This window comes from Anabrus simplex, chromosome 14, assembly GCF_040414725.1.
Source record: "Anabrus simplex isolate iqAnaSimp1 chromosome 14, ASM4041472v1, whole genome shotgun sequence".
NCBI classification, from domain to species: Eukaryota; Metazoa; Arthropoda; class Insecta; order Orthoptera; family Tettigoniidae; genus Anabrus; species Anabrus simplex.
Window position 1 is genome coordinate 69,350,934 of NC_090278.1, and position 14,948 is coordinate 69,365,881.

General features: G+C 37.8%; 1 protein-coding gene across 1 annotated transcript in view; it reads right to left on the minus strand.

The window, feature by feature from the left end:
• The window catches only part of Nipped-A (Transcription-associated protein Nipped-A), a 347,371-nt gene that overhangs the window by 167,735 nt on the left and 164,688 nt on the right, over nucleotides 1–14,948 (minus strand). The window contains exons 38-39 of the mRNA XM_067157840.2: nucleotides 5,799–6,098; nucleotides 5,354–5,476 (exon numbers count right to left, since the gene is read on the minus strand). Of these exons, the coding sequence (XP_067013941.2) occupies nucleotides 5,354–5,476; nucleotides 5,799–6,098 (423 nt within the window). The remainder of the gene's footprint in view (nucleotides 1–5,353; nucleotides 5,477–5,798; nucleotides 6,099–14,948) is intronic.

The following is a 14,948-nucleotide window of genomic DNA, read 5'->3' on the forward strand; positions in this document are numbered from 1 at the left end:
CTGTCATTCTAAAAAGCAGTTCAGGTGCTGCTTTACCCCGTATATAGCATGTCTAATTAATGCTGAAACATATAGTTACAAATAATGCATACTCATCAACTGGCATCCGGTTCCATGATAGCATGGAGGAGATGCCTAGCCAAGGTAGTAAAAATGATCTCAGTTCACCCGGAAGGACATGGGTTCAATTTTGTACGTTCGTTGTCTCCAGGTTTTTATTATAGCATAGTATGATTTGTTTGGCGTCTCTGAAAACCGTAAAACTAGAAACCTGTTATTGTTTGTTAGGTACGTTGACGAGTAAAACAATCATTATGATAGGATTGTTTCTACCACCCCAAAAAAATACCTATATTGGCCTGACTTACAAGATATTAAATGATCACTTTGTTGATGATCTTGCCTGTTATATCAATAGCAAAAACTGTGAATATGTCTTAACTAAAGTAAATTCGTCTCCTCATCCCGCATACCAACTTTCCTGCAATTCTTAAATCTCTGGCAGTAACTTATTGGGAATTGAACTCAAGCCCCAGAGAACGGCAGTTAATTGTGCTAACCATTACGCTGGTGGTCATTCTTGACTATAATACACAGGCATATTGCATGACTGATGTGTGCTTGCAATGCGCAGGATGGACATATGAAACGGTTTGCCTATTTGTGCGACGTCATCGGAACTGCAATATGCTACGGAAGTAAACATTTCTTAACATATATCATCACTTCATCCTCATCACGACAAGCAGGTCGCCTACGGGTGTCAAATAAAAAAACCTGCATCTGGAGAGCCGAACTTGTCCTCGGACACTCCCGGCACGAAAAGCCATATGACATTTTTTTTCCATTTCTTAACTACAAAATACAGACATACTGCATGACTTTGATGCGCGTTTTCACTGCACGGCTTGCACGGACGAAACTATACACTAATATGTGTGATGTCATCAGTGCTGCTGTCCGACCTGTACCTGCTTCAAAGAGGAATCGTTCTACGTTGGGGGCATCTTATATGCAAGCTTTATTCTTTTTCATTTTCTTTGTCTCGAAAAGCCAAGGGCATCAAATACATGAGGACATACGGTAGCGCATATTGAAGAGATGTTAACTACAGAACAAAAATGGGCAACCAGACTCCAGTGGGATCTGAACCCACAACCTGTCGATTTCACATCGGTTCCTTTATCCAAATGAGCTGCTATGGTGGGCTAGGTCATATTTGCTCTCTTGGAAAGGATCTAAGCTACAGGTCTGACACTACTGCCATCACACTGTGGAGTGTGTGCAAGTCGCCCATTGTGGGTCAAGTCAATTAATACTGACTTTCCACAACCACACTGTATCAGGTGCTGCTAGATCATCTCTTTCTTGTGATACTACTGTATCCCTTCACAATATTCAGAAATATCATGAACAGGTTTTTGCCTTTCTACCAATGCTCATGGAAATACTGTGCCCATTAAAATCTACTGTTATCTAATTTGTAGAATATACCTGTCAAAGCTGAAGAAAAAAAATATTCTGCTACAGTGAATCAAAGATTTATTTTCATGATTTACCTCATTTAAACAAGCTTACTAAAAAATATTGGTATATGCAACCAGAGCCTGATGAGAACTGGAACACTGACACAAAATATTTCTCTTTTAGCACAACTGAAGGGGTCGGGGCAAAAGAGTGCCAAGCAACATTTTGGCAAAACTGAGCTGTCGGTGCCATCTGTTGACGATTATGATGAGCTATAAGTAAATACTGGAAACTTGCATAGAAACACATTCAGGTGGCACTGCATGTGACTTCCATCTTGTTGCCCCCAACAGTTCTTAGAAACATTCGGAGTAAAACAGTGTCAAGCAACCAGGAGACCCAGATTACCATGGATTTTAGGAGGAAGCTTGTGTTATCAGTGATCCTGAAGAATATCCCAGTGATCCTGATGTAGACCCTGACTATCTTCCTCACATAGCATGTGAAATTTCCTCTGAAAGTGGAGGTGAGGTAAGTGTTGCTTGGCATTATTTTGACTATAACAAAAGTTTCTGCCATTGATGCTGGGATTATGTAACTTATTAAGTCATTAGGTTATGTTATAGGAACCCTTATAACACACACTTGAATCTATAGCAAGTGGCTCTTTCAGTTCAAAGTTTACTCTGGTTAGTTTAAGGCCTTTGTTGACCAACATTCGCAAATATGCATTGTGTGGCTTGGCACTATATTGTTCCAATTTTAAATCTGTTGCTGTCAGTCATCATTTTTCTCAAGAAATGTTACATTGTCACTTGTGACCAGAGGTTTATATGAGTTAACAGAAAAGCTAGTGCATAATTTTGCAGCACTCTTGTTAAAGTAATCGTTATGAGTTACATAACAGAGGATACAACATGGCTAGTTCTCGTATTAAGTAAGACTTGGTGTTTTGCACGGTTTAGGATATCCTGGATCATTCAAGGTCACCGTTACATTCGCCTGAGAAAGTTCTGAATTCTAGGATCGGAAAGAGACGTATTAAGAAGATACAGATGAATAAGAAGAGGCTAAACGAAGGAAGAGAATATGTAGCGCGTAAGACCGGAAAGTTGTTCCAGGAGCAAAAGTTGGAGAGCTGTGTCGCTGTCCCCTGATATGTTTTGAACTTGAAGAACAACAGATGTTGTCAATATTTAATGGGTTTTGGGTTCTCGCTGATTTGATAAGCAAAATGCTTATTTATCTGGATGCATCGAAGCTATTCCTGTAAAACAGAGATACAGGACACCTGAAGGAGAGGCAAGCTACAAATAAAATACCTTTGTTTATTGAGTGAAAACCGATGGTATAACCCAGCGAAACTGCAAGAAGTCGTTCATGAGTATTCATGGTCTGCAGAACCACCCAGGAAGATTAAACAAAAAGAATAAAGTCTAAGGCAAACACACCTCCAGCAGATGAAAGAGGAAAACATAACAACAGGCCTAATCGTGCTTCACATGAAGCTGTAGCACTAGTTCACCAGAACATTACGAGGTTTCCGAAGTATCAATCACATTACAGTCGAATGCAAAACCCCAGTAGAATGTACGTAGGAAGTAATGTGAACATTAAACACATACATAACTTATACTTGAAATCTTCTGCTGAAGAAAATGCCCCAGCTGTGTCACAGGATAAATACAGATGAATTTTCAGTGAAGAGTACAATATTGGCTTCAAACTCCCTCCCTCAGATAGCTGTAAGACGTGCAACTCCCTACAAGTGAAAATAGATCATGGTACCAAAGAAGGGGAAAAATCTTCCAAAATTGAGAAAGAATTTCATCTACGGTCTGCATATGCACTGAGAGCAAAGATGGCTGAATACTCTGAATTAGCACAAGAAAATTCTTCAGTTCATGTAATATCTGTCGATTTACAGCAGACCTTACCAAGACCTAAACTCACCTGTTCATAAGCATTTTATCTATGGAAATTGTGGACATACAGTGTGGGAATTCATGACTGAGTTAAAGACAGGGTGCATGTTTTAGTGGGATAAGAGTATTTCACGAAGAGGCAGTGATGAAATAAAAAGCAAACTCATCTCCGTACAGGCCAAGAAGGTCCTTGGGGGGGTGGAAGGTAAAGGCTTACACTATCTGTAACCTCAGCACTTGATGAGGTAGACTGGTTAGCTCTACGCCTGGCCACCTTTGCCTCAAGGAATCAACCTGGTACTCATTTATGGTGTAGGCTGAGTGAACCTCAAGGCCATGTGCACATCTGGAAGTGGAAATCTAATTTCTTAAATTTTAAGACCTCCTGATGGGGATTCGAACCCACGTCCTTCCGGGGGAACCGAGCACACCTTTACCGCCTTCGCCAAGCAGCCCCTAGTGACGAAATAGGTAGCGCAATTTTGAAATATCTGAGAACAAACGCCGTTGATGCTAAAAAGCTTGTGATTTTTTCTGATAACTGCGGGGGCCAGAATAAATACTGGAATATAACGGCACTCTGCTCTTATTTAATTCATACTAAACGATTTAATGAGATCGAACACTGGTTTTTAACATCTGGCCACACATTCTTGCCATCAGATAGAGACTTTGCCAAAACTGAGAAGTACCAACGAAATCAACCGCATGTGTACGACCCTGCCAACTGGAAACATATCATTCAAGAATGTGGAAGAAAGAAGAAGTTCAATCTAACAGACATGAAACAAGATGACTTTTAGGACCTAGCGGCACTAAAAGTTGGACTCGTGAACACCAGTTAAAAAAACATGTGTAAGTGGCATGGAATTTAAATTCCCAGACGTAATTTGTTTCAAATTTGAAGCAAGTAATCCATGGTTTATCAAACTAAAATGAGAGTGAATATGATTTTGAAGACTGTAACGTGCAAAAAAGAGGCAACACCACAACGTTGAGCATGAAACAAAAGTACACTACTGTGCAAAAAGTAAAGAAAAACAAACTGCAAGATGTGTTGAAACTCCTGGACTATGTCCCACCTGTCCATCACCAGTTTTATCTCAGCTTGATTACTGACTCTGAAGACACTAATGATGTTGAAGAAATGTAGGAAAGGAGCAGCTGATCTGTCAGTTTTAATGTTATGCATGTGCAGTAATAAGTTTCTAAATTCCATATTTTGAAAAGAACATCATAGTGAAAAGATACAAACAGACCGTTTTCCATGACAGATTTATGTTGATTTATTTAAGTTTCTTTTAAGTTGCCAGTTCCACCCCGATTTCCACTGCTACCAACTTAAATATTATTGGTGGAAATGTTATTTTAACTGAAGATTGGCGCTAGTTTTCATTTCCGATTAAAACAGTTGAAATATTACATTGTTTCATTATCATAAAATAATATTCCTAAGGTAAGTGTCACTCCCATTGCGGCAATAAAGTGCCAAGCCACAGTATTCTGTGACATGGTATTAAAAGTATTGACTTTTGTCCCAACAAATAGCAGCCAAAAAGAAACTATGCCTGCAAATCACATACAATGAATATTACTGAACCTTTCAAAGCTAATAATACATCATTCCAGTGAATGGTACGATTTCTCGATTTGAACAAACTTTCTAACTGCTCTCCCTTAAAATTAATAAAATGTTTCTTATCACTCTTTCGCCCCGACCCCTTCAATTCTTCGATATCAAGGGTAAAAATTTGATAAATCAAAGAATTTTCCGATCTTTCCACTGAAAAAGATTATACCACAAATGCTGGTTTATTATCTTATTATTGTTGTTGCTCAGATATATCTATAGAGAGTATTATATAAAGTAACCTATGAAATGAGAAAGAACAAAGTTTTAAAAGAAACTTGAGGAATCTCTGAAATGTAAATATGCTTTCCAGTAAAATATGAAAAATTACCTTTCCTAAGCTGGAATATAAGGTCTCCAATTCCTCATACTTGGAGGCGACACTAGCAGTTGTAGACTCTGTGGGAAAAGTGGCCATGAGACGGGTCATAAGGGCATGAACTAGACGAATAACCTGCAACACAGCATAATAATAATAATAATAATAATAATAATAATAATAATAATAATAATAATAATAATAATAAACACATTATTCATTGAACAAGTGATGTCTCAAGCAGGTCTATTTGGAGGAGGAGAAAGAAGAAGAATAAATAAGAAGAAGAGCGGAGAAATTCCAGTTTCATTTGGGAAAAATTCCCTATGAAATTTTTGCAGTTCAAAATTCATCATGAATTGAATTGTTAGAAGTATTTAAAGTAAATACTAATAATTTTACACTAGTAAATACACATTCTAAACTTAAAAAGGTAACTGTTTATTAGACCACTTACTTTAGAATTAGAGCTTGTTATGCAGACTGCAAGGCCTCTCTGCAATGGTTTCATACTTGTTAGTATTTGCTCTTTCTTCATGATTCCAAGAAGGTATGTGAGAAGTTCTAGAGCAGTACAAATGTTCCCAAAATTTGGTGACGTAGCATCAGCAGTAGTGAACACTTTGTCCAGCCAGTTCAGTTTCAGATCACCGGCGTAGGGCCACACGTCAGGTTTGAGGGCTGTCTTGAGCAGAGCAACACAGCGCCGTGATAACAGCTCTCCAGGTGAGCCCAGAGTAGTGCTGTGATCGTTAACCTAGAACAACAAAATACATCGCAATGTGAGTAATGAATATGCAGCCAATTATCAGAGAAAATTGCCATATTTTAAATAATCTTGTAAATATACTGTTGTGGATGTGTGAGGAAGTGTCCTGCTTGGTTTCCGTACAATGCAAGTTTCATTTTGGGTGAAGTGAGAGACAGATCAGATTTTATTTTTATTTTTTATGAATAAAGAATTTCCAAAGGGAAATTGTAATTAAATAAACATCCACCTGTTCAATATTGTACAGATCAGACAGTCAATACAATACAGTTTTATTCACAAGTGGCTTAAGTTACAGATGTTATTTATTACAAACTAACTTATCTGGCTGGTAATCTAGAGACGTGGCTAGCCCAAGCATGCATGAACCGTATCATTCCGTGCCAGACGGCATGTGCTTATGGAAGTCATATGATAACTTGCAGCTGTAATTAGTGAAGTTGAATTATAAGAATGGTTTTGATGGCATAGCTCAATCCTATCCTTGATACAATATTTAGAGAGTACTTCGAAGAAGTCCAATGATACCATTCTATTAATGATTCAAAACGTTAGGTATTATTCAAGACTTCCTACACAATGTAACTTTTGCCCTATTGTTTTAAGTTCATCATAATGGTAACACTGTGTTGAGTATAAGATTCTCTATTGAATGAAGCACACATTATGGGTTGGAATTTAATTCAGAAGTCAATATGAAGTAAATTTAAAAAAACTTAATATTTTCAACCCCAGCGTGACTTTCTCCCTAAAGGTTGTATGGCAAGCATTTTGGTACCATCATCTTATGCACAAAGCAAGCTTTTCAAAGGTATTCTGCAAAAGGAATCAAAACAGATATTTAGAAAGCTGCCAATTTTTCAGGCAAAAAAATTAATCCAAGTTCAAATTTTAGGCCCCTCCCTTGCCATGATTTTCTTTTGGGATTTAGAACATTTTGTTATGCTAATGTAAAGTTGCTCCGCTGGGCACCCGCCGAGACTAACCCAGCGCGGACAGGCTTGCTCGTTTGAAATGCAGGCAGCGTACATCACAGTCGAGTGAGAGAGCGAGCATATTCTGTACAACACAGGAGTGATGTTCGATTGTGACTACGAAACTCTCCTCGAACCATTCCACAAAATGTTCACGGAGTACAGTATTCTTTAACACTATAATCGCAAGAAAAAATAACTTTTAAAAAATATTTGGATTTGATTTATACTGTGCTCAATATTAATAGACATGGTTATATTTTTCTGTACTTACACACTGAAAGAAAACTGACACATTACAAGTTCCGTGTTACAATGAAGCATGCTAACTACGATTTACAATTTCTTGGATGTGAATGACAGAATTTCCAGTAAGAAAGGCAAAATTCTCATCATTCAGTGAAACGTAATATATTTACATACATCAACAAGTTTAGTGCTTGATTTTGCAGTGTTGTAATTGCTATGTGACCTTTCCAGTTCATTGTGTTTCTGAAAAGTGTATTCAAAAGATTATCATCAGACATCCATTGATAACTGCTAGTCTCTAAATAGCAAGTGAGTTTCATCACTAGTGAAAACAGGATGTTTACAATCCAAGTACAACACTGTAAATGCATTAACAAGTAGATACACGTCTTCAAATAAATAATCTGACATTATTCCCAGTAAGCATGATTGGATTGTTGATGAATATCAGATCATTTGAACTCGAGCAACGGCAAGCCACAGCTTACCCACTTTACTCATTATTATATTAGGAATATTTCTAAAGCAAACCCCCTCTTAAAATATAATAGTGAAAACTGTAATTCATTGCATAAAGTACATTTTGATGTACCAGTAAACTCTTTATTGCATCTGGTCAATACAGCCTATACAAAAACCAGACAGAAATAACTAATTTCTTACAAAGTAAATTATATTGAAAATGACCTGGAATTCTGCCCATTGGAAATTTAAAAAAATAACACTATTCCCTTAATACTCAAATAAACATTCACTGTTCACTGACTTCACACCTGTGACGTAACTACAAAGTTGCTGTTGCCTGCCCATCTATTTATATGCTGTGTGTCCGTGCGACGAAATGCCCAGCATGAGCACTCTGTGCTAATGTAAGGCGTCAAATGCTCTTATCTTCAAACACGTTACCCACCTTCAAATGTCTTTTGGTTTTAGAGTCATTAATTATAAACAAAATCAATTCCAAATTTTTCACACAACCTGATTTTTTCCATTACTTCATTGATGATTTCCACTATGCACCTGTTACTCGTCTAACACAGCTTCTCAATTTTGTTGCTGCCCTCCTGACCATTTAAAATAAGGCAAACACACCTAGCCAACATTGGAATTATTTTCTTCAAAAAAAAAAAAAAAAAAGGGACCGCTAAATTGAGAAGAAATTGAGATTGCTGCTATTCTAAAAGATTTTAAATTCATCAGTGTCTATTCCCATCACTTATCACGTACATTTCACCTGGCACGTTGTCTCTTCTCAAACTTGGTTTCTCAAGTTTTTTTCGCTCCCCTCCTAGCCATTCGTGGGATGGTGTTTCTACAAAGACAGACTGTCAGCCTGAATTTTCAACACAGTGATTATGTCCTGTTTTTGAAATGTTATCCAACTAAAATTTTCAGTCTAAGAGGTTCGCAACCTCACTATTAGCACTTATTGTTTCATTTCCATCAGGCATCTTTTATTGCATTTTCTGTTCTTTTCTTAGGTTTAGCACATTTTTTGGTTTTAGTTGTTTTATATTAACCCTTTGTTCACTGAATTTGTCTCAGCGAGTTATTTATTGCTCCATCTAGTGATGTAAATATTGTATATTGGTATTGTTTTTATTTCCATCTGTCTTTTTTGTTTTTCATTTGTTCTTTCATTATGTGTTTAGCACATCTTTAGCTTATATTATGTAGATTACTTTAACTCCCCCTTATTTCACTGAAGATGGCTCAAACGAGCTGAAACATGTTTGAATTTTATTGCTCCATCTCATGATGGAATATGTTTTGTATTGAATTAGGAGGATATATTTAATTTTTTGCTTTGTAAAGTTACATTTTTAATCTAGAACTAGTTTTGGTCTTGGCTGGCCATCATCAGCCATAATACACAACTGTACGTCTAATGACTAAAACAAATGTACAAACATACACAAATTACATTAAAAGGTATTAAAAGCATCTGGAATGAACTAGGTGCACAGCACGTAAATTATAAGATAAAATTAAAATAGGCTCTCAGTGAGATCTAAAATCCTTAGATGTGTTGTATCATGTTAAAATGTTTCAATGATGCTTCTCTACTGGAAGTTGTCAATGGTTGAGTGGAGGAAGGCACACAAAGATATGTTTAAATGCTCTTGGATTACAGCTGGTAGATATTCACAATTGTATGCGATGTCCATTAAGTTAACCTTTCATTACGGCATGTGTTGCGAGACCTACTGTTGTGTGCCTCATTTTGTTTTAGTCATTAGAAGTGTTTTTACAGTTTTGTATTATGGCTGATGATGGCCAACCAAGGCGAAACTAGTTTCTAGACTAAAAATGTAATGTAAACATTGCTTAATACAGTATTGAAAAGGTGGACCACTACGAGATAAGTTTAGTTGTTATTGTGCCACTCCAACCCTGCGTATTTAATCAAGGCCGACCGAGTGCCATATTTTCAATTAAACAGTACCTCAACCATGTGGATTAGACCTTTAGTTCCACAGTTTTAAGCCTGAATGTGAGCACATTATTATTTGTGGTTACACTAAGGTTTGAATGTGAAAGGAACACATAACAGGAACAAAACACACAGTGTGCGAAGAGTAAGACATAGGAAGTAAACACGAAAAAACGATCTCCACATCTTTATACAATGCTGTCTTCAAATAGACTGGCGCTCACCTCGTCAATCCCTGTTCTTCAACAGTGGCCTCAAAGTAGGAAGGTGTCCGCTGAGAGGAAGTGTTAGGGCAAAAGAGGGCCCCACCACTACCTTAACCCCTTGACGCCGACCTCCATAAATCATATAGACCTCCTTTCCTTCGCGTGCTGTCGACCTACGTGCATGGTATAGATTCCTGCAGGCCTAACTTCATTTAAATAATAATGCTATTTGTTTTACGTCCCACTAACTAAATTTTTTACGGTTTTTGGAGACGCCAAGGTGCCGGAATTTTGTCCTGCAGGAGTTCTTTTACGTGCCAGTAAATCTACCAACACGAGGCTGACGTATCTGAGCACCTTCAAATACCACCGGACTGAGCCAGGATTGAATCTCCCAAGTTGTGGTCAGCAGGCCAGCGCTTCAACCTTCTGAGCCACTCAGCCCGGCCAACTTCATTTTGTTCTGGCTTGTAAAATTTTAACTCTTCCCCGCAGGTTACGCAGTAAAGCGTACTGGAGTCGCACATTGTCTCCCACAGGTTGTGTAGTAGTGCGTACTCGACTTTCAAACCGACTTCCTCTGTCATCTGTCTGCTAAACATATAACTTCTTGGAACCAGTGAATTCCCTACACTTCCTAGAGACAACTGACATGCCCGGAATGCTAAGATAAAGTGGTTTTTTAACTGTTGATAAACTTAACCATAAAAGGTGTTTTATTTGATCCTGCATTAACTTGTCTGAATCTATTAAAGAAACTACTATAGTTTTATTTTGAGTCCACCTTGTCAATACACCTTATAATGATAGATGTACTGTATGTTAAATTAATAATTTTCTATCATTATAAGGTGTATTGAGAGGGTGGACTCAAAATACAACTGTAATAGTGGTTTTTAATATGTTTGCTTAGACAGAACAGACAGCTGACTGAATGTGAACACATTGCAGCAACATGGCTGCGGATAACCAGTTGAGTGAAGAAGATATTTGTTACAAATTAGATTAATATGCTGACAAATGCAAATGGTAGCGAGTTTGAAGTTGTAGTATAATAATAAAAATGGTGTGGGAAGCAGTTGGGGCAGAAGATGAACCTGAGGGAAATTGAAATAAGGTACATTGCACAGGAGAGGAAATGTTTCGTTCAGATACCACCCCTGTTAAAATATCAGGCATACTTAGACAAAAAGTAATTATGTTTTAATCCTCCAGTTAATTCCGATTCGACTATGGGCCTCTACGTAATTACATAATATTCCAACTAATGTCACTTTATCTTCCAATCCCATTCAGTGAAAAATAGTTTATAATTTGTATATCCAAGGGGCAGTATGATTTGCTATCCAAATATCTTCATCCGACAGATCCCAAAAATGAATTAAATTGGGGGGTTCAGGGTGAAGTCCCGCGTTCTCTGCATTACCAAGAAAATAGCCCCGTTAGGTTGAGCAATTCGGACTGACTTTAAGAACAAGAAATTTAACATTAACTTGCACCATATTGGATGTTTCTTGATGTATCATTCCAAAGTAGGGGTTCCTGCATGTAATTAGATGATCCCATTGTATCATTTTAGAATATTACATACTATGATTCTCATGTTAAATCCGTATTGACGGTTGAACTTCTTACAAAATTGCACAAAACTATTTTAATCCTCCTAGTCAATACTATATATTTTACGTCCAATTAAGATGAAACTTCACCATAAATAGACATGTTTCGACCAGGCATTAGGTCATCCTCAGTAAGACATGTATAATGAATTAAAAACATAGGAAACACACAAAATGAAATGTTAGTTAAAAAGTTCTTTAAAAAGCATGATGAAAGTTAAAAAACTGTGAAATGTTGATCGTTAAAACAGTCTTGAGCTGGAGGTCTTTGTGTTTCAATGTTTTTGTCCTCTGGCCTCATTCAAATGGTATCTGTATAATGTTGCATACTGTACATATGCATTATTGAAGTTGAACCATCTGAATTTTAGTGTTACGTGGCTCGCTTATATCACCTGTGTTCTCTGACTATGGAGTCCAGCTCTCTCTCTCTCTCCAAACAAAGTTTTAATTTTCTATTCACTGGTTTCTGAGACTTCCCTCTTTACTGTAAGTGAATTACACTATAGTACCAGACTAATAACGTCTAAACTACATTTTTTCTTTTTTCCCCCCATCCTCAGCTCCACCACAATACACTACGGTGGTGGTGGTGGTGGTGGTGGTGGTGGTGGTGGTGATTATCATTTTAAGAGGAAATACAACTAGGCAACCATCCTCTATTAACACTAATCAGAGGGGGAAAAGTGGAAGGGGCCCAACACTTCAAAAACTGAAGATATCGACCGAAGAAAGACATACGCCATGAAGGGCGTGAAAATTAAAGACTCCCTAGGATTTGCAAACTTAATACCATTGGGGTCAGAAAAGAAAAAAAAACTGAGCTCGATAGCTGCGGTCGCTTAAGTGCGCCAGTATCCAGTATTCGGGTGACAGTGGGTTTGAACCCCACTGTCGGCAGCCCCGAAGATGGTTTTCCATGGATTCCCATTTTCACACCAGGTAAATGCTGTGGATGTACCTTAATTAAGGCCATGGCCGCTTCCTTCCCACTCATAGCCCTTTCCTGTCCCATCGTCGCCATAAGACCTCTCTACGTTGGCGTGACGTAAAGCAACTTAAAAGGAGAAGAATAAAACTTTGTTTTCCACCTATTCAATATATTAAAAGGTTATCTACGAACTCTATGAAGTATTCTTTGACACTAGGTACATCGCTAAAAATTATTTTTATCGTATTTACCCCTGTAAAAGGAAATCTTGATCTTAGGACACTATTCGCAATGAACTGAGGCAGCTGTCACATTCCTCGTCACTTGGTTTGTCTGGAGTCACTTCACATTCACTTTCAGTATACATCCACTCGTCATCACCTGATATGGAAAATGCCCCTCATCATCACCCTCCACTTACACAACTGTCAAAATACCCGCACAATCAAGCTGAACTACTTTACGTTTGGAAGCCATGCTCCTCGACATAAACAGCTGAATGGGAGCATCGTGCAAAACACTAAATAAAATACATTTTAGGTGGCTGTGACAACTATAAAAAAACAATACATAACGTGATATCATGGAAAACATATCAGCCTATTTGGTAGACTCCATGGCGACATTGTATTCCGTCACCCCTAAAAGAAATGCGCGAAAAAACATTATGATCGACTTATGCCGCCATACCCACCGTGGAAGCCAAGCGTAAAAACGTCTAAAGACGTCACGTCCATTTAAGGGTTTAACTTACATTAGCACACGCGCTGGTTAGAAATTACCCAAAACTAGCATCAACACAAACATGTCACCAGTTTGAATAATGTGGATACAATAGAATATGAAGCAATAATGACTGTTTGCGAGAGTCCATTATGAAAGTAGCAAGGGGCAGAAGACAAAATACCTGCTCGACCAAAAACGATTAATAATTCATTTTGCCATGGCTAGAAGGTATCCACGCACCTCCTAACGGGTTATCAAATAAGAGTGAAATTTGTCACCACTTTCTATCATGTTAGCCCAAAGGTAGGAAACTATTGGTAACGATCTAAAAAGAACAGTAGTTTTACGCAGGAAAAAAATATGAAAGGAAAATAAGACACGTCAATGATCTACTAAAATGTGTCAAACCTATACTTTAAATTTTATTAAAATTTCAACATAATTTCCACTGACTTGTTCATTTACTTAGGAGCCTGTACATGGCTCAATGTCAGAATAGATCACGGTGGTGGAAGGACGATGCCTACACATGCACGAGCCTGACCAAAGAGGATACGACAGGATAGAGATGAAACTCAATAATAAATTTCAATGCCAAGCGAGATGGCCCTTGTAGTTTCCGTCCGCAAACAAAGATATCACCACAATGTACATTGCGTGCAATACCTTACTATTATTATCAACAGACAGCGCAGAGAAGTATCTTCCTCCATAGTGACGCACATCCGGTTATGCTCACCACAGTTCCTCCCTCCCTCCCCTCCCCCTCCTATCCTATCCCATCCCCATCCCTCGTCCTACTCCTACGCTCATCACCTACTATTTCCATTCCCAATACCTTATAATTCGTATATTTTTATTTTCAATTACTTATTATGTTGTAAATAATGATCTGATACCCCTAGTTCATATGGCATACTATGTTATTGAGAGCATAACCTCTCACCACAAAGTAGCTTTACCTTAAAATGAATGATTGACGCATAAACACAGAGCTGATGTTAGGACAAATAATACTTCCCTTCAAAAGCAAGACAGCAGAGCACAGCATATGCAAGATAATGGGTATCAAATCAGTATCCAAGTACCACATGGCAATAAAAATAACAGAATTAACTGCACTGAGACAGGAAATATATACAAATACATTAAAAGAACCATTCATCTTCCAGCCTCTGAGGTGTGTTCAAACAGAAAATATAGGATTTCAGGAGGAGTGCCGAAGATATTTTTCTAACAAACAAGCACAAAGAACAAGGATTTACAGCACAGGCACATGAGCACTTGGAATTCAAACTACACCAACAGCATCGAGGTAACTATAACTTAAAATCAATATGAGCGAAATCAAACAAAATTAATCAATTGGGTAAAGTTGGATTCAATGCAATCTAGCAATATTATCGCCATAATACTTGATGTTATGTGACTAATTCTTTGTCAGAAGTGCCCACTGATTGAGGTTAGACTTTGAAATATTTCACCTCGAGTCAAACAGCCTCTACTTATTAAAATATCTCATTTCATGCCTATTTGCCTGCCATCTACAGAACCTGCCTACAACTATCTTCACGCTGTGAATGACCTCCAGCGCGATCTAAAAAAAAAAAAAGTGACTGAAGCTAGCTACAGATTGGAACTGAAAGTCCCATTAGAGTAACGTCGAGGTGAGGCTGACACCTTCCTATGTTGAGGCCAC